This window comes from Plasmodium malariae (genome assembly GCF_900090045.1).
Source record: "Plasmodium malariae genome assembly, chromosome: 8".
Lineage (NCBI taxonomy): Eukaryota > Apicomplexa > Aconoidasida > Haemosporida > Plasmodiidae > Plasmodium > Plasmodium malariae.
The window spans coordinates 281,851-304,701 of record NC_041782.1 but is presented as its reverse complement, the minus strand read 5'-3'; the positions used below and the strand labels follow the sequence as shown (position 1 = coordinate 304,701).

At 18.3% G+C, this 22,851-nt stretch overlaps 1 protein-coding gene and 3 pseudogenes across 1 annotated transcript, besides 3 other annotated features; all 4 read left to right on the top strand.

The window, feature by feature from the left end:
- Positions 1-4,351: 4,351 nt before the first annotated feature.
- PmUG01_08016100 lies at positions 4,352-5,269 on the top strand (annotated as a pseudogene).
- Positions 4,352-5,269: a sequence feature (fam-l protein, pseudogene).
- A 3,523-nt stretch (positions 5,270-8,792) lies between these two features.
- On the top strand, positions 8,793-9,339 carry PmUG01_08016000 (annotated as a pseudogene).
- Positions 8,793-9,339: a sequence feature (Plasmodium exported protein, unknown function, pseudogene).
- A 5,141-nt stretch (positions 9,340-14,480) lies between these two features.
- PmUG01_08015900 lies at positions 14,481-15,666 on the top strand (annotated as a pseudogene).
- Positions 14,481-15,666: a sequence feature (PIR protein, pseudogene).
- Positions 15,667-19,455: 3,789 nt separating this feature from the next.
- Positions 19,456-20,697, top strand: PmUG01_08015800 (PIR protein; the record flags this gene model as incomplete). The annotated part of the gene is made up of 3 exons (XM_029004319.1): positions 19,456-19,473; positions 19,616-20,395; positions 20,533-20,697. The coding sequence occupies 3 exons, from the start codon at positions 19,456-19,458 to the stop codon at positions 20,695-20,697; spliced, it is 963 nt and encodes a 320-aa protein (XP_028861020.1).
- Positions 20,698-22,851: the final 2,154 nt, after the last annotated feature.

The window sequence follows — 22,851 nt, the reverse complement described above, 5'->3', positions numbered from 1 at the left end:
TGATGATTAATTTTTTTTCCTAAAGAAAAATTCATTCTATTATTTTTTTATATGTTATATTAATATATGGATTTGTATCCTTTATATATGTATTTTCTTATATTGCAAGTATAATAAGACACTACTTGCTCATTATAAAACATAATGAATAAGAATTAACTATGCAAGTAATATTTTGGTACTAATATTAAAAATATATATTTCTTTTATTATAATAATTTTTTTATTTTTTACTTTCAACTAATATATTTTTTTTAAAATATAAAATATAGTGTCCTCCTGAATTGAAAAACTTTTAACATAAATATATGTTTTCTATAGATTATATTAATGTATCTTAGTTAATAAAAATAACTGCGTTATGTATATTATTTATTTTCTTTGATTTCATAGTATAATAAAGAAATAGAGTATTATATCATGTTGCATTATTTTATAACTAATGAACAATAATTATTATTATAATTATAATTAGCATTATTATACTTCATTTTTTATTAAGATGAGTAAAAATATTTTAATAAACTTTATTAATTGCCCCTTCTCTAATTCCATCTTGTATGCACCAAAAAAAGAGAAAAAATTTCTTTATATTAGAAATTTCAGTTAAACAATTTTAATCTGTTATGTAAAGAATATAAATAGAAAAAAATTATTTTTATACGTAATTATATGCATAATGATATATAATATATGTATCAATATTATCTTAATGTGAAATATGTGATATTACAAATGCGTTAAAATTAATATAATTTTCACGTATTGGATTATGCACTAATGTTCTCTGTATAATCTATTTAGCATCAAATTCCATTGTTCTAGCACTGATATTTCAAATAATTGAATTCCATAATTCATTGTATTTCTGACAATTTATTTATCATAGAATAGAAAACATTATTAATGTAAGAAAACTACATTAATATATGTAATATCTTTATTGTAACAATTTTTTAGAATATATAATGAAAACTTTATTTTTGCAGTATACCTAGTGATAATTTTATACAAATTGATTTTTTTAGTAGTTCTCATAATGTATAATAGGTATTATTTTTTATAATAAATTATATATGTCCGAAATAATCCTTGCAAAATAATGTTAATATTAATTATGCAAATAATATTAAAGCAGTTTTATATTTTCTTTATATCTTCTTTATAACATATAAATTTCCATAGAATATTTATCCTTTAATTTCATATTTTCTCATTACCTTATTAAAATACTTCATGCGTTCCTTTATATAAGAATTTTTTATGGTTCTGTTAGAATCACAGTCATTTATATACGATTAGGTTTGCAATATTATAATTAAAAAAAGTTCCTGGCACTTTTTTTTTTGTATTTTCTTTTTTAATGCATTTCAAATAATTTGTTTAAGACTTTATTATATATGTACAATGATTATTATTATTGAACTTTTTGAAGTTATAATTTTGTACTATATGATATGTTATGTCTGAATGTAGCCGAATATATACAGTTATTTTAGAAACTATATGTTGGTATTTGTTCATTTTGTTCATTTACACATTTCAACATATTTTTATTTATTCTTAATAAAGACATTAGGAAAGTCCTAATGGAGTAAAATTGTATTATTAAAAACTATATATATATAAATAATATCCTATCAAAATAATAATTTATTGTCGTAATAGTTTGGAAAGATTGAAGAATGGTATTCTCACTTTTAGTTGGTATAATTTATAATGTTAAGAAAGAGAAAAAAATATGAAAATTATTGGATAAAATGTTAGTATAATTATTGGAAATTAAGAGATAAATTCTTAACCAGCAGTAAGGGGAGATAGTTCTGCTGGTATATATCGCTGTTCTATATAAAAATACTATAAAAATCTATTTCACTATTATTGAACATATTCACTTAAAATATTAACAAATCTTAAGTATGGTAGAATTATGCACCTAATAATATAATTTTTATGTGTGCCTTATTAATTTTAAAAATTTTATGCTTGCATAAAAATATTATATTTTTTCTGTTTAAGACATCCAGCTATATGATTAGTATATAAAAGTTTATATATTTAAGGGTGTATGCCATCAATGCATTTATTATTTGAAGTATGAAATTTTTTGACCTAGTGGAACACATAATTTTTATGTAAAATTATAAAAGAGTAAACATTTCAAATATTTTTTTTTTGTATAGAGGAAAAAAAGTGTGCTTCTCTATATGATTTGTGATGAAACAATATAAACAATGCATTAAATTCGATAATTATTGAACATTTAAATGATATCATATTTTTTATAGATACTATATTAAATATCTAGTGCAAGGATGAAAATTATATTTTTAAATTTTATATTATTATATATTTAACTTTTTTTATTTATATGTATTAAATATTAATTTTATTATATGTTAAATGTATAATGGACATTATATGATAAATACGCTAACTTTATTATGTAATATATATATTACAAAAATATTCATCTATTATACATATACTTAATAAGGAAAAAAATAATTATTTTACAAGGAAGTTATAGTATTGATGTATGAGTTTTTAACTTAGGAAAGGTATAAATAATTTAGAAAAATAAAAAATTTTTTTTTAAGAAAACTCAGAAAAATGTTTAGAATATATCAATATTTTTAAAACGGAAAAATACTATTTTAAAATAATTTCTTAAGAGGATGTTATTTGGTAATATCCTTATTTTTCACAATTCATTTTATAATTTATATATATGGGAATTATTACATATTTTTAAAATGGGTTAAATTGTATTACATAAAGAAAAACTAAATGAGAGTAAAAAATTGAGGCAATAAAATTGAGCAATAACTTAAAAGAAACTAAATAAAAAAATTAATAATTGTTGTTACGATAATAATATATACGTTAAATCAATAAATATAGAATAACGTTAATTTTTGTAATTTAAAAATGGCGTTTTAATTTTAGGAAAAATTTTCTATCTTTTAATTTTAAAATTATTAACTTGCAGGTTAAGACTTTTTAGTAAGAACAATATAAAATTGTATATAAGATTATTACAATAAATTTTTACGAATATGATATTTTTATAAATATAATCCTCATTTTATCTGTTACAAAAAAAAAATTATTTAGAAAAAATATGTTTTTTCCGTTAAAAGAATTTTTAATAAAATGTTATTTTTTTTATATATTTATATTGTTTTGTTAAGATGTACCTGTAAAATATATATTCAATGCATTACGTATTTGTAAATAAATAAACGCAATATAATGAATTTATTCGAACATTATAAATAGAAAAATTAATAAAACATACTTTTTAGTAAATTATATTGTTATTCTTTACCATTTATTTTAAATCATTTGTATTTTGCATAGCATTTATAAATTTATTTTATATAATATGTTTCTAATTTAATCAAATTATTTGTACAATATTTATGTTAATTATACATTAAACCTCCTTTCTTTTTTGTTTTTAGTTTTTTACTATTTTAATATTTCTTCTATATGTATGCAATTAATTAAAAAAAAAAAAATTAATTAGTTCAGTATAAATATTTTTTATTTAGAAATAATGATATAAATTAATCTTAATTAAATCTATAATTTTAAAAAATTTTCGTAAAAAAACGAAAATGAAGCTTTATTTAACTTTAGATATTTTTTAGGAGATTAGGCATTTCTATATATATTAGATTATTTACGCATAGTATAGACTATAAAAGAGTGTACGCTATTTATTTATAAATAAAATTTATCAATATACTAAAATAGAACAAAATATTATAGAAAACATAGTTATCTTCATTTATTATCAATACTATTATGTTCTTATAATTAAAATTTTTCTTTAAAAATTTTTATTCAAAATATTATGCTAGTAAAATTATAATATTTAATGACCAGATATTAATTAGTTATTGCTTTAGAGTATTTAGCATTGTATCATATATATATATATATATATGATATATGTTCCATATGGTACATAAACTCCATATTTACTTATAATATGAAGACGTTCTTTTTTTCTTAGTTTATTCTGAAAAAAATTAATAGAAAAAATTATTTAGTTAATACACTACATTAGATAACTAGGTAATATATTGTGAATATTTTTGTATAAATTAAAATTATCTTATTTATATGAAAGTTATTTTTTTTTAATAAAAACTATTATGGTAAAAATTATATAATAACTTTTTAATATTATTTATCTATGTACATGTTATAAAATACCCGATATATATACAAATTTTATTAATTACATATAAAAAAAAAAAAATTAAAATTAAATAACTAATGTAATATTCTTTGTTTTTAGTAGGATATGGTATAACTGTTAATATATGTTTTAATAAATATGTTAAAATTTAGAAAGCACATTATGGAAAAAAGCATTATGATTTTCTTATTTATTAAAATTTTTGTGCTTATCTTTTTTACGTATACACCCCATTTAGGCTACGATGTGGTATGGTAATATTTTTTAAGTATATTTGCATAATTCATATTTTTTTTTTTGTATTTTAATGAATACTGCTGTTATCATTAGGTTGTATTTTTTTTTAATATCATTTATTTATTTTGGATATTAGATTACGTTTAACAAGTACCTAGGCAAACATTATAAGCTTTTTATAAAATTTGATGACAGAACATATCGATTACTAGCAAAATATAAACAGGATAAAGATTTAAATGTTGCAATTCTAAGAGAAGATATACCAAATAAAGGAGTGAAAAAAGAAAGGATATATATAATACTGAAAAAGAGCGCACATATGGAACGAATCAGTTATATATAGGTTCATTAAATAATTATGGTGGCCATAAACAAGATATGAATTATAAATATTCTAAATTAGAAACAAAAAAGTACTCTCGTCTTAAAAAAAAAGTATTCAAAGAGCTTTATTATATAGATTTTCATAAAAACAACAAGAATATTAGTTATAAGTTTTACAAAAAAATAATGCGTAAAAAATTCTCACTACTATTAGATTTACCTTTATTATTGTTTTTATTGTTATCAGCTGTACATATAGTAGATATATACCTGCTTTTTCCAATTAAGGAAAAATTGTTGTCTTTCTTTAGTATATTGAATAGTCTAGGGACTGAATGGAAAAATATTATTTATGTTACTGTACTAGGGCCACTTAGTGGTATTTTATATATTATGCCCTTTTTAATGTTATGGGTCACGCTCATATCGTCGGTTTTTTATTACCATAAAAACGTTAAGAAATATGAAAACATTAAGTTAAATAAAAAGTGAAATAAATAATAAGAAATATGTTTTTTTACCTCAAGTATCTTTTAATATGATGTAACGTCTAAAGTATTATTAGTTATATTTATAGTAAACATATAATTAATTGCTGAAATTTTAGAGAAGCAATTATATATTAACGCCCTTTTTCACTCCAGAGACAAAACATATATGTTCTTAGTTTTTTTATGAATTCGAATGTTTTAATTTTTAAAAGTTTGTATTTTAAATTATTATATTAGTTTAATTGTACACTACTGCATGTATCATATATTTGTGTATTTAGATAGATTTCTATGAAGAATATTTACATGTACCTTAAGATGAAAACATAACCATATAATTAATATAATTTTAAAAGAGCATTTTTTATATTTACATTTGTCCTAATAAAAATGCTTCTTACTCTTTTTTTCCTTTTCTGGGAGAAAATTGCAATTTGTTTACGTAATTAGAAAAATATAAAATTAGTTCTGATTTAACAATATATATTCCTTGTTTTGTATTTAATGAAATGAAGTGAGTATATATCGTTGCGTTCATATATATATATTTACTTAAAAAAACTTATTTACTTTGTAAAATATGTCTTTAGATATATTTGTTATTCATATTTACAGTAAAATTTTTTTAAAACATGTTTATGTTTATTTTTTGAGAGACATATTGGGGGAGTTATTAATATATAATAAGGTAAGGTTCTTACTATATATGGATTATTTATAATATTTTATTAATTACGGAATTCTATATCCTTACAATTTAATGAGAAGTTAAGAATATTTATAATTTTATTATTGTTCTTAATTGTAGTGTTATTTCTATTTTGAATAAATTTATTAAAAATAAATTATATTGAATATTTATAAAGGTCATATATATGATTCATATTTATTGTATCATTCAAATATTAAATTAACAAATTAAATTTAATCACATATTAATGATAATATATATAATTCCTTTTTAATTTCTTCATGAATAAATGTAATATTCTATAAATGTTTTATATGTATACAAAAATACAAATTATAATTAATTAAAATATAAAAGTATTTTCTACGATTTCATTATTTATGAGTATTTTTTTTTATATTTATCCTATCTTTTATGGATATTTACAAATAAATTATGTAATGATTAATATTATTTGAAAAATATATGAATATATATAGTTTACCTTTATCATTACAAATTTATCAATAATGTGACTATTATTTTTTTAATAAAATAATAGTGACAGAATCGAATTATTTTTCTTTAATATAATTCATAAATATATGTTTGTACTTCAGGTTATATCTAAGAGATAGTTAAGGTTTATTGATGGAATTTTAGTTTTAGTAGCAGTTGAATGTATGGGATTATTAAAATTGTGCTAATTATAATGTTCCAGTAAATCATACTATTCGTGTATTTATTATTTCATTATTACATATAAGTAATTTTGATTTAATTCTATTTTAAATATATTATGTAAATATTCATGATAAGGTAAGCATATAAAAAAATCTTGCACATTATTATTATAGTTAAATATGTAAAATGAAAAAATAAAAAAAATTCAAGATCGATAAACATTCCAATGAATTTTTGAGGGTGTAAAAAAATTAGAGTATTTACTTCATTATATTATATGGAACTTTCATTTTATTATAATATATTTTATTGTATAACTTTATGTGCTTATTTTATAAATTTTTATGTGTTAACTAATTTTTATGTAAAAAAAAATTTTTTTAATTAAATAAAATTTTTGTTGTTGTAATGATAAAAGTTTCTGTAGAATACAAAGCGAATGTAGTTATGAACGTTAAAATATGCCCATATAAATTAATGGAATAAAAATATATTAAGTTTTTGTAACTTCAATTAATAATTCAAAAAATCACTTTAACTATGATAATTTTCTTTGTTTTTTTTTTTTTTATTTAACAATAATTTTTTTAATATAATGAATTCATAATTTTAAAATACTGTTTTGTAATGTTAAAAAAGTAAAAATAAGAGTATATAAAATAAATATCTTCTTATAGGAAAATTTTATATTATATATTAATATTAACTGTTATATAGTTCATTTAAATTTTTTTTTTTTATTACTTAATTATATATGAAATAGTATGATAATATTTCTTTCAAAAATTTCATAAAAAAAATTAGTTTGTCTTATTTTTTTCATAATTTTATTTATCATCATTATATATAACTTAAATTTGTATTATTCTTGTCTATATTTTTTTGTAATTTAACATGTCTATAATTATTTTTAAAATTACTGAAATGCATACAATAGTTTTATGTTAGAAAAATATGTTTTTTGCTTTTTTTTCCTTTTTGATGTATTAATGTTTTAATAAATGTAAAATTTTTTACAATTTCGCAAGAAATATAAAGTATATAATTTATAAATTTTAAAATATTTTATTAAATAACAATTAATAATATTAGTATTTAAGTAAATTGCATAATATGATAAATTATAAAAAATATATATTTTATTATTAGAGTAATTTAAATATATACATATATTGAATATATTTTACTAGACTTAAATTTTATTTTATCAATATATAATAGGTTGTAAAAGAATATAATATTTTAATAATGTAATATTATATATATATAATACAATGAAAGCGAAATTTTATAACACTATATTCTTTTACTATTATTTTCACTTTCTTTATAATTTGTATTATTTAGTTATAACACAGCACATTAGAAAAAACTTGTATAACATAAGAATTAAAAATTGAGTACAACATAAATTTCAATAGCTAGTTTCTAAATATATATCAGTATACACTTAATACAAGATATGCTTTGTTTTAAATAAACAAAAGTTTGTTTTCGTTGATTAAATAATTCTTTATTTTATCTAATATATTCTTTTTCAATTTTTTTATATTTCTGAATAAAATTAATAAATTGAAAATTTGTTATCCTTTTACATATAAATACCTAAATGTTTATCATTTCGTTTCTTTTAAATTATTTTTTATAGAGCTTTTTTTTTTTTTTAATAATTATCCTATATAGAAATTATGATAAATCAATTTTATTGTTATTTTGTATTGTAATATTTTATAGGATATATATAATATAAAGTAAATTTATTATATTAAGAATATATAAATTAGAAATAATTAAAAAATCAGTAATGTTTTTCGTTTTAAGTATTTTTAATATGGTTAATATTATTATTATTCAATATGCATAAGAATTATATTAAACAATAAAAGAAAATTTCAAGTATTTCATCTTTGTTAATATCATTGTATTTATCATTTTAATTTTGGTATGCTATTATAACAATTATGCGGTATTATAATAATATTCAATATTTTTTTACATTTTTTTTTTAATTTCTTATTTGGTTTTGCTTTTAAAAATACTTGCGTAGTATAGTAATATATATTTGTAGAAATTATAAATGTTTATTTACGTTTTTTCTTTAGAATAATTGTAATAAAATATTAGGTAAGAAATGTAAGAAGGCAATTTAAATTTAATATATAACTGATTAATAGCAGAGGATTTAATGTATGTAAAATTATATGATGATACATTACGTAATGGATGGAATACTCCATTGCTAAATGAAGAGGAATATATATCTAAAAGTGACGAAGATAATGTATCAGATATAGAAGATTTAGAAGCAATTGAATTATATAGGGATGAAGGGGATAATGCTTCTAAGAAAAAAATGTCTTCTTTACTTAGTTGATTCGATAACTATGTTGAAAGAAAAATATTCAATCTATTAGATTCCTTTTATAAAATTAGAAATAATATGAAAATTAATAAGAAATATTACAAATAGAATGATATGTAGAAAGAAATCTTCAGTACTTACCCCTTTCCTATTAGTGTTATTGACAGAAATCGTATTTTTATTATTAAATGTTGTATTAATATATTATTATTACTCAGATGAGGAAGTAGCAAATGCGTTTAAGAATGGTACATCACCTATGATTCTTATGGTAGTAAGTTCAGCAGTTTTTACAATTGCATTCTTCTTATCTGTAATAGGTATAATTTATACTTTTATAAAAATTCTAAAATAAAAAATGATAAAGGAAAAGAATTCTAAAATTTGTTACAATGAGTTAAGTCCTTTTGTTAGAAAATCTTTAAAGTTCTAAAAATAATTTATATAGTATTCTTAAAAATATTGTATTCTTAAGAAGAATACATGCATTTAATTAATTGTTATAATACTAATTGAACATACATGTCTATTCCGATCTAAATTATAAAAACATATATTCGTAATATTTATTGAATTGGATGATCTTATTTTATAAATTCGTATTTTCAAAAATTTTTTGTTCTTAATTTATTACATATGCATGAAATACGAGTGTTTTTACTTATAGGTTTTTGATGAAATATACGTATTCAATAAAACTCACATAAAAAAGTGAATTTCTTATTATTTCCTTGAATTAGTAAGAAATTCATATTATTACATTATAAGATACATTTATTTTGTTTTCATTACTGTTTTTATCTTTTAGTAAAAAACTATTTGTTCGTGAGTCAATTAAAAAAAATATATGATTTGCTTTAAATTAATTGTACATGTCTTTTTCATTTAGTATATAACAAAAACAGCGTAATTTTTTGTTTTTGTAAAAAAAAAAAAATTAACTAATATTTGTTATAAATATCATTATTTTAAATGCATTTAAATTAATGTATTTTACAAAAGCGTTCTCAGCGTATGTTTATATCTTAAAGTGATTTATATTTGGTATGATAATTGAGAAATAGCATGATATTTTTATTAAGAATAAATTACATATTTAAGTCAATAATTTTGAGTATTATAAATAATTGTGAAAGAATAAAGTATAAGTGCACAAAATTATGTCTACTTAAAATATGTCTTTAATTCAAATTATAAAAATTACATGAATATATAATATTATGAAAATTTATTCTTATATTATATTCCATATAATAATTTATTTTACTTGCATCAAGTGAGTGTACTGATAAACTTAAATTAAAATTTCATTAACTTTTACTATAGAAACATACTTTTTTTTGCTTCGTGATAGCAATAGTTTTGTGCAAATAAGTTATAAAAAATAAAATTTGCATTACCAATAAGAAAAACAAAAATAAATAAAATTTTTTGATATATTTAGGTAAATAAATATATATATTTATTTTTTTATTTGTTCTATTGTGTATATTTGCCTGTATATGATCTAAAGTTAATATTAATAAGGACTTGCATCTATTTTAATATATGCAAAATTAATATTAAAAAACTACAAATATTCTGATATTAATAATGATACTTTTTTAATGTAATAAAAAGTAATAAACATAAACCGATGTAATTTGTGCTTTATGTATAATTATATCATTTTGATTTTATTAATTTGATATATTGTAGTAGTATTAAATTAATTTATAACAATATATTTATTAAAATTTTTCCTTAAAAAAAGGAGAAATATAACATTTTGTATAAAATGTATAAATGAGATATATATATGATTTTATTTAATAAATTATTTTTGCTACGTGATAAATTCTAATAAAAATGAAAGTTATGATTATCATTTGTATTATTTATCTTTATTATGTAAATCTATATATTAACTTCTTAACATTGACGCTATATATATTTGCCTTATTTATGTATGTATGACTTTAGGAACTTCAATAAGTGAAACTAGTAACGTATTGCTAACTGTAAAAATTATAATCATAATAATAAGTATTTAAGTAAAATAAATAAACTAATTTTTTTTACTTTCTAGTTAAATATTACAATATTCTATTAAAACACCTAATTTTTTATATATTATATATATATTAATACTTTATTGCAAAATATAATAAGGAAAACTTGCTGATCGTAACACAACCAATTTAATTTCACATCCAATTATTTTGAGAAGGAATAAATTATATATTTAATGTTCCTATATATATTTGTTTTGATAGGAAAAAAATATACATAATGGTAGAAATTTCACTTTAACATTTTTCTTTTTGTGCGTTGTACTTCATATTTTTTATTTATTTCAAAACAAAAATTTATGAAGTAAAATATGCATATACAAAAGAATTTATATTTTTAAATTTCATTTAATCTATTTATCCTTATATAAATAATTAAAATACAGTATAGAGCAATTTAAAATATTTTACATTATATATATTTATTTTTGGTAGTATAGTATCAAATTTTTAACTTAATATTATATGTTCTATTAGCTTATTTATATATAAATTAAATTGAATTTTTAAAGAAGGAAAATTTAACAAAAAATTAAAATTCTTTCATGGCACTAATAACTAATAAACTTTATTAGTTTTCATGCGGAAATTGTACAGCTGAAAGATATCGTATAAGGTCTTTTATTTTTTTTTTTTATCTATTTTGATTATTTGAAATTAAAATAGAGAATATAAAATTTAAAAAGTTCGTTAAAAGTATTCCATTATTTTAATTGTAAAGTAGTATAATATTATTTATGATTATATTTATTTGAATGTATTATTATCTAGCACCATGGGATATAAAATGATTTTTTTTCATTATATAAAAAATCTGTAAAAATAATTAATATACAAAATGTGCCTATTTTTTATTAACTATGGTGCATTAAAATAATGCACAAAAATTATATATTAATTTATGGCTATTTTTAATCAAGAAGAATATTATATATTTAGAGGAAAATTATACATAGGATTCTGATAAATAAAAGAATAATTTATGAAATGTTTTTAAAATATAATAAAAATTTAAAAATAAAGAAGAAATCTATTTACAAATTTTATTTTTTAAAGCGTATATATATATTATTGTTGAAAAAAAAAAATATATAATAAAAATTTAATACACATATATAATATATATACAAATGCATACGCTTTTATTTGACATTTCAACATATAATATTATATTATTATGTAATATTATAATATATAAATACATTTCATTTTTTTATAATTATGATTGTTTATTTTGTGCTCAATTAATAGTATTACTATAATTTAAGCTTAATAGTTAATGGAAGAAATGTTATTGCTAATTAGATTTATGTAAATTTTTAAATTTATTTAAGTGTTTATAAAAATGAATAGAATTTATTTTACTCTATTTTTTTTATTTTTATATATTTATATTCAAATTTTTTTTATTTTATTTAATAAATATATATTAGAACTTAGTAGGTAAATAATATAAATATGAATGTTTATATCTGATTTTATTATGATAGTAGTTGTAAATAGATCTTCATAAACGTTTTATTTTTATCAAAGTAAAATGTATTATTTTTTCATATGAAAATTTATTTATATAATTATATTGTTATCACTCTTAAGAAAATATTTTAAATGATTTGAGTTCATATAAAAAATATAATGTATATAATATAGAGTATAATGTTGACGATTTTGGTAATAACTTATTAAAAATATTGTCTTTCGAATGAAAGCTACATTAATAAACATTATGAAAAAATTGCAAAATTATATTAAAGAAATATACAATAAGAAGTATAAAGATCGTACATATGCTTTTTTACCTTTAGTATTGATATTGAAGTAAATAAAGCATATAATTATATATATATTTGAAAAAACACATAACATATATTTCCATAATTATTAAGAATTTAGGTAATTTTAAAAAAATTGTTACAAATATATTTATATAAATAATGTATATTATAAAGAATATGCTTTCATTTATATCTGCAGTTATATTTTTTTTATTTTGAAAATTTTGTATATATATATCAAGAAGTGTTTTATATTATAAAGATGATCGTATTTAACTTTTATTTATGTGTTTTCTTATTTAAAATAATTCATCATATCATTTTACAATCGTATATATATTAGCTTAAAATGGGAAAATAAATAATATTATATAAAAACAATTAAAACATGCAACAAGATAACATTTTAACTTTACAATTTTTAAAAGGAGAAAAGTGGTGTGTATAATTTTATAATTATAATATATAAGATACCTTTCAGGTATTACGGATATAATAAATAATATGTTTCCTAAGAAGGACTTATATCATATGTTAGAATTTATTTATTATGTATACATTTATTAAAACATAATATTTTTTTTCTTATATTAAAATATTTATATTTATAAAAGAATTTAGCTTAATATTATAAATATATTATGTATTAGAATAATCCACAAACTTGAATAAATATGTTAGTAAGTATATTAAAATTTCCATCTTGAATTGTTATCATTGTTCATAAAAAATATTTACAATTTTAAGAAAAAATATACTAATGCATAATCATTACTTTAATATGTAAAATAAAATTGTTATGAATATGTTGCTATAAAAATTGGCATTTATGTTTATGGAACCTTACTAATACTGCTTTATTATACATTAGCACAGAATTATATAATATTGATATATATTAATATTTTACGAAATAATAATTTATTAAAGTATAATTCACTTAATTGTAATATTATTTTTTTCAAAATTAAATTCTTGAGTTTTATATGATAAAAATAGCAGTTTTAAATTAATTCTCATGTATATTTTTTGAAAAGAAGTCCTTACTAATAATCATTAACTTTGTTTTTAACATATATATAAAATTATACCTAATATGATAAAATACTATGAGCTATTCTTTTTTATAACTAGGAACATATATTAATTAACAATGCTTTTTTATTAATTTCAGATATGCTATTACAAAATGAAATCTATAAGGGAGATGATATGGGAACATATTAAATTTTTACTAAATGAAAATATTAAAATGTTATTATTATAAATATTCGTTTCTTTTGAAGCACAATGACATTTTTTCTAAAGAAATTATTTATATATTTATATAATTCATATTTTTTCCTCAATTTTGAGAATGAATTAGAGAGAGAGTTAGCGGTATTTAAAATATATGAAAAATATATTAATGGAACATAAAGATAAGATTTTAATGAAAACTGTAAAATATTTCAAAAATTTAAGGAAAATGTCAACGAAAAAGTGAACTATATATTAAAACTACGGGAAGTTTTAGGAACTTATCTACATTACTGAACAAAGAGAATAGTAATATTCGTTTCTTATGTTGCACTTACTGGTAATATTATGAATTGTAGAAAATGATTTATACATGTTATACAAAGGATTATGATTATCTTATTAGTAAACTTTTCGATATCAAAAATAAATATTATCATAAATCTAAATGTTATTATCAGATTGAGTACGATCCAAATGACATTTTGAAAAAGTAGAATGAAAAAAAGGATTTGTATAATTATATAGCAGTTCACAATGCTATTGATATTTGCTTTAGTAGTTCTAATGATTCTATCTACAAGGAATATTATAAATACCTTAATCCAATTAAATAACTATATAAAAAGAACAAAGTGGATTGCTGTAATTAAATTGGGAAAGATACTAGCGAAGATTATTTTATTTGCGAAAAGATTATAATCGCAATTATTTAATACGTACTTATGATATTAATTGAGCAAAAGAATATTTCATATTCTCAAAAAGTTCTATTAAATATAAATTTGTTGATAGAAGAAAGGAATGTAAAAATTCTGGACTAGAAAAAACCATCAGTACTTGCTTAAGCGGATACAATCAGATGGATGGTTTTCATGGTAGGTCAATATAGTTTTGTAAAGGTATTCCAATAACACTAAAAACGTTTAAAAAATATAAGAGAAAGCATTGAAGGAAAGCCTAAAATAGATGTTTCTGAATTTGCGCATAAAGCATTAGTGCTCAGCTATGTAAGGGGAAACGTAAATGATTGAAGTAAAATATCGTATGAGGAAATAAGCGTGAAAAAATATGAAAGAAAAGGAATATCTAAAAGTTTCTCGTCAGGCATTAGATCAAAAGCTCATTCTGATTTGTTAGATATTGTTATATCAAAAGTTTTATTAAGTTTCTCGGCGTCAGTACGAGACCAAAGATTAAAAGAAATGGACGCTTGTGAAACAGCATTCACTAAATTAATGTTGAATTATAAAACAAACGTATCAAAAGTTAAAAGAATTTTGTGTACTATTCATGATAATACTAATACCTTAGTACGTCTATATAATATATCTAGTTATGTTCACTTCTGTCCAGATATATAATGTACTCGTATATTTGTATTAATTATAGTTTTTTTTTGTTTTTTACGAAGTATATATAAATATCATATTAAAATATAAATATTTTGTATTTCTATATATAATGAAATTTCTTTAAAAATTTATTATTATAAAATAAAACTATATTATATTTGTTTTATATTGTACATTATCATATTAGTTCATTCCCTTTTTATCGTGGTTATATAAGAGGAACAAAAAAGAAAAACGAAGGGTTATTTATATAGCAATATAAGGAAACCATAATAAGCTTATATTTCAATTGTTCTTAGTAGAAATACTAAAAGACATTGAGTAATTACTACTTGTTCTCGAACTTAAGATTCCTTGTGTCAATGTAACCCATTTAACGAGGTAAATTAAAATAAAAATATTTGAAAAATAATAACTCAAAATCCATATATAGCAATAATTTATAAGAACTAAATTAAAGAAGGAAAAAATAAAAAGTTGCAATTAATAGGATGCAAACATATGTTTAAATAGTATACAATAAATATGTGAAAAATATTGTGAAATATTCAAATAGCGATATTGTAGAGAAATTAAAACATCGTTAAAAAAGAAAGTAAATAAACATAAAATAATTTTATGATATTACAAACTATATAATATAAAAGTACATTAAATATATTTACCTTAAATTAATAATACAAAATGACACATATTTTATATATCATAAAATTAACAATAAATTTTTATCAACAAATAGTTAGAAAGATATTGATAAATATTAGTTATATAGTATAAACTTTAGAGTTTTTAAGAAATTTTGTTATAAATATAACTACAAAACTACAGGTAATACAAAAAAAGTCTTATAATTTGTATTATAGGTAATTATATGCAATGTACTTATTTTAAATATGATAAACAATTTTGACTGAAATCACAATGAGAAAATAGAATAACCAAATATTATGTACAATAATAAATTTGTTCCACAAAATTATGCTATGCAATAATTATAAATGAACTTAAATAATAAGAAAAATATTATTAAACTATTTAAACATAAAATTTATATAACTACGTTTATTAAATTTGTAAAATAATTAGTATTCATGTATATTTTTTGATATTATTCTTTAGTTTTTTTTTGAGGGGGTTCCTTTTATTTAATAAATTATTGCATTAGCTGAATTCTTAAATAAATCAATACAAGAAAATTTCTGAGAAAATTCAACGGATCTTATGATTACATTTAATTTTTATAAATTACTTTAATATAACAAAATTCATAACAATAACCTGATGAAATTTTTATTAACATAAAAAATATATTAATATACACGAAATATTTTTATTTTTATGTAGCATTCGTAATTATTATGGAAAATTAACTAAAAATGATACTTGTAACTGAATTAAAAATAAATAATATATGAAAATTAGTAAATTAATTTATAAAAATATTTAATATATGATTTTATATGACTATGTAAAACATTAAATAAATTATAATATAAATGTAATTATAACTATGTTATAAATAAAAATACATATTGAAAGAATGTGTATGTTTTTCTCTCTATGTCATTTTTTAAAAAGATTTTTATTTATTATGAAATTTTTAAGGAATGAATTTTTATCAATTAATTACAAGAAAAAGAAAATATATATATATACATAATAAAATTCAATTTTTATTATATATTATAAATTACAAATACAAAAAGAAAACATTTGTCAAGGTACTTCTAGTTATATTAAAAGAGTCTAATAATGAATATATTATATTATCATTAAAATAAAAAAAATATACGTTTTAAAAAGTGATTATGTAAAATTCTTTATTTTCTCTTTTTTTTTACATGTTACAACAAAAAAATATGTAAAATTGAAATATTACAAACTTATTTTATATATTTTTTATTATATATATTATTATACAAACCATAACTTTTTTAGAGATATTAAATATAACAAAATTTTGAGTAAATTTTTATTTTGCATAAGAAAATTTGCATAAATGTTTGATAAATTCAGAGATTATAACACATATCTAAACAAAATTAAATAAGAAAAAATTTTTTTTACATGAATATAAGCTTATATTTACTAATGAACAAATAGAAAGTTAAGAGGAATTTAAGATAAGCAAAAATAATGAAATAATATAATATAAGCACTTAATACAATAAATATCCTATTAAATAAATGATTAATGAATGAAATTTTTTTTTGCAAGAATGATATTAAGTTTTAGGTTATTTTCATTCCCATTGATGTAATTATATCCATAATATTGTTATCTACTAATAATTGACTTGTTTAAAAAAAATAAATTTTTTACTATAGGAGCATTATTAAGAATAATTAAATTTGTGTAACAATAGTTTACTCTTTTATATAATTATGAATTAAAAATAATAAAAACCATAAGTAAAATTATATTAGCTAAAAAAGTAATCTGTATATGTATATAGAACTGTTTGAAGAAATAAATAAAATATAATTATAAATGTTAAGAGAAATATAAAAGAGATAATAATAAAATTCATTTCTAATGATCTATTTAAAAATAGTAATATTAGCATTTTTTAAAGATTTTAATGATGAAACATCCAAAAGATTTTTATTTATTCATATATATATTTAAAAAATAAAATTACAAAATATAAAACTAATAAAAATTAAGTTATTTATTTATTCAAAATATAATATATTCAGTGCAATATATATGACAGTGAATGAAAATTTCCTTTGTACGTAGTATGATACAAAATATAAAGAACTATTTAATGTATATATTAATAACTGCATAAATTTAATGTCAAAAAATAGTAACAATCTTTTCATAATAAAGGGATTTAATAAATAAATTATATTTTTTTAATACTAAAATATTTGAGGAATTTGTTTTATTAAATGCTTTCTTTTGTGAAATGCGAACTATACAACAAAAAATTTTATTCTCATTTTATGTTAAATACATTTATATCAATTTTTTGTTTAATGTAATATAATAATTAAAAGTTATGTACAATGTAAATAAATATAGCTTTAAATAATAAATTATATGTAACGGTATAATATTTTTATCAAAATGATAAATATAATTATAATATCATTATTTCTATTATTTACTGTATCTATATGAAAATATTAATTAATAAACTTTAATATAAATAATAGCATGATAGTATATATATTAGTATTATTAATTAAAAATTTATAAAAGTATATTTAAGATTTAAAATTTTATAGTTATAAATAAATAATATTCATATTATGTAATGTAGAGAGATATTGAAGGTAAATAATATATATCAGAGAAATAAGTTTTTATATGTTAAGTTATATTTACATTAGATATCTTTATGTTAATGTTTAATACTAGTGTATTGCAATTTTTGATATTAATTATTCTAATAATATTTAAATATATAAATTATTTTGAATAATATAAATTAAATTTGCATTTAATTTCCATATTCCTAATTTTAAAATTTACAATAATATTATAAGTAACGAAACTGAATGAGTGATTTATCATGTAGGTGCATCTATGTCTATGTATACATAGCTTGATGGATATGTAAGATGAGAATTTCTTACATTAATATAGAACACATAATTTAACCAATAACATATTTTTAAGAATGTTAAATTATAAAATTGTATACGATCCTACAGAAAATGTGCTATGTATATGTATATTAGGAGAAACATTAAATTGATAATATGTAATTAAAACTTGTACCATTAGAAGATGTGAAAAAAATTTTAAATACTATTATATGTTTTTTATAATTCTGTAATGTTGTTCTATGAATTATGTAACATAATTAAATGATGCATTTACATAAGAATCTTTATATTATAAGAATTTATACTTTAAAAAAATTTAGAAACAATTTCTCGTAGATAATATATTTTAACCTTTTTAAATTTATAATAGAATTTAAGAAAATTGCGAATATGTTATGTATTTTTATATGTAATATATAAATAAATATACTTAAAAAATGTTTTTTATTCTCGTATTTTGAATATTCTAAAATTGAAGAAACATTTAAAAATGTCCGATGTTCTGGAAGTTCATAACCACTTATATTGTGATTTATACATATTGAATGAAATATTCATTTTCTTACGAATTACATTAGTAAAATAATTTCGACAAATAATGATTTTCTAATTGCATACAAATTTTTTTTTTTTTTTTTATTATCTCTAAGAAAAGTTTTATAGAAGCATTACCATCTAAATTATATTATAGAAAACATTTTGAATCAAACGTCGAATACTGCTACGGGTTTAATGAAAAGGACAAATTTATACAAAAAAGAAATGAGTTTAATAATTATGATAACATTAAACATATAGAAGACAAGCTTATGAGGGCTTTGTGTTACGTAGCTTTTACTAATGAAGGAGATGGATGTAAAGAAAAATGTCGAAATTTGTACTATTGGTTAGGCAATGAATTGTTATTAAGTAATTTAGAGGAAAGTTCATTTTCTAAAGTTATTGGAATACTTAATGATATTTCAAATGTTCTTTTTGATCCTGGTAAATGCAAATGTACTTTTTTTAAAGATATTAATAAGGAGAAGTTTGAAAAAATGAAAATTGTGTATGATTATTGTAATGATCATGGCAGCATTGAAAGTACACTGAAACAATACAATAATGTGTGTGACAATAATTTAAATGAATATCTTGTTAAAGCTAATAGTGCTTATAATGAAATATATAATTGTACAAAAAGAAACCTTGAACTGTATTGTATGCAACTTAAAACACATGTTTCTAGTTGTTTTGAAAAAACGCTATCTCCTTTGACATGTAAAATAGAGGATGTGTCCCCAGAAAACCGAGTTTCAAGCCGTTATGGTACTACTCATATTGATCAAGAATATGTAATTAAAGGATCTGCCTTTAGTTCATCTCAAATTTTCCTTTTCTTTGTTCTACCTTTTATTGGCATTTTCTTCGTTGGCTTTCTTTTATATAAAGTAATTATTAATGTCATTTATAAATTTAAATATTTTATTTTACTTCTATTTATATTTGTTTAATAGATAAAAAAAATAAAAAGTAACGATAAAATAATTATTATATAATCATCTTGTATATATCTTTTGAATAATAGTTTACACCAATTGTATCATGGATACATACTAACGTATTAAAGAAAAAATCAATTAGACGTAATTTGGATGAAATGGATATACTAGAATTAACAGGATACACGAATGAACAAAGAAAATCAAATTTAGGTAGAAAACAACTAAATGTAGCATATCATGCCGCATGAGTAATCTTTTACGAAAAGTATATATCAAGTTTATATTAAGAATAATAATTTTAACAAGAATATTTGTCCATATATTCTTCTATTAATAAAGAAAGAGAAAAAAAAAGAAAAAAAATACATAAATTAGAACGTCTATATCAGTAGACAGAAAATTATGATATAGCAAATGATATTATAATTTACCGTAAATAAAAATACATTATTGATATATTATCATTGTAAAAAACGTTATTAAATAAAATATATAGAGAATTAAAATTAATAAAAAAAAGGAGTGTTAAATTCGAATTTCCATGTTTTTTGTTCATTTAATTTATGTATCATTAGTCAAAATGCAATTAAAGATGAATTAAAATATTTGGATTTTTTGTAGTTTATTAAAATTAAATATTTTTTACATATAGTAGTATAGTGGAAACTCACAACTTAAAGTAGAAAATTCCATAAAGGAATAGTTAATTCTTTGTAATAGACATTGTAAATAATTGTTATTATGACAAGAGGAATGTGAACCGTATAATACAGTTCATATATAATGGATCAGTAGTACAATAAATAATGTACAATAAAATAAATGATTATATATATTATAAATTCTGAAATATATAATCTAATTTTGGAAATAGCTTATTCTGTTAAATTAAATGAAATAACTTTTTATATGAATATGCAAATATCAGTTTTTTATTAGCTCTTAATATACATAACATAAATTTACATGGTAAAAATAATAAATATAATTTGTGTAATTTTTATTATGAATAATTCTATAAATAAAAGCCACATCTACATAATATTCTTTATATTTTTACATTAAAGAAAAATGTTATACAAAAATAAAAAAAATCATGATAATAATAACAATTTTATAAGACATCACAGAAAAAAGAGGTTTCAGCATTTTCATTGATAAAAATTTTATCCCTAAACATAACATTATAGAAATAACTACTGAATGTAATTATCTGTAATAAATAAAGTTTTTTTTTTTTTATTATATGTAAAATGATTATAAACAAAAAGTTATATTAAATAAAAATGATTAAAAATATTGTCTCATTTTTGTAATTTTATATTATATAGATATTGTTTCTTAAAAATATATTATATATAGTCAAAATATGAATATATAAGGAAACATATTTGGTCAATATATATATAATGTATTATTAAATTTATTGAAGAAAAATTAAAAGAAAAAGTATAATATTATAGAGAATAATATATATCAGCGCTATTATAAAAGAATAGAATAATTTAATCAAAGCAATGATCCCATTAAACTATCTATAGATGAGAGAAAAAAAAAAGAATTACAATTATTTTACAATAAAATTCAAAATTGTTGAACTTTGAAATATATATTTTCATAGGAAATATATACTGTAAAATTAGGATATTAGTAATGTGTAAGAGTTAAAAAATGAAAAAAGTATATTATACAAAAATTGAATTATATATATAAATAAAATAAATTAAGCTTTATATAAATTATGTAATAAAAATAGTATGAAAAGGTAACAAAAGAAATAAAAATAGAAAAATAACTAAAAAATGTTCATTATATATACACCTAAGATCTACAATTTCTTTTTTTCTTTGATAATTTAGTTATTACAAAAGTAATTTTCCTAGGAAAACTACTATAAATTATCATTATATTATTAAAATAATACATTTAATATATAATATTTTTATAACTATCTACTACGCTAAATGAATCAAAGTATAAGGAATAAAAACTTACAAATATAAATATTTCTGTTCTCAAAGTTATATTTCATAAAACATCAAATTTATTTTATTTATAATAGTTGCACAAGAGTCACTATTTAATATATTATTTCGGAAGTATTCATGTATAAATCATGAATACCTAATTTCAATGTCGTTAATATTTAAAAGAAAAATATTCATACATAAAAAAATTTCCTGAGTATTAGTAAATTTTTTGTATATAAAATTTTGTATTTTTAAACTGAATAATTTTATATTGTAAATTCTTCCATATAAAATTACGCATTTATTAATGCTATAAACTTCAGTATATCTTCATTAAAATATTAAGTTTTATTTGGAGTAAATGACTTAATTATATAAAAATAATAAATGACTTTAGATTTATATACGATCTTTTTATGTGATATTTATTTT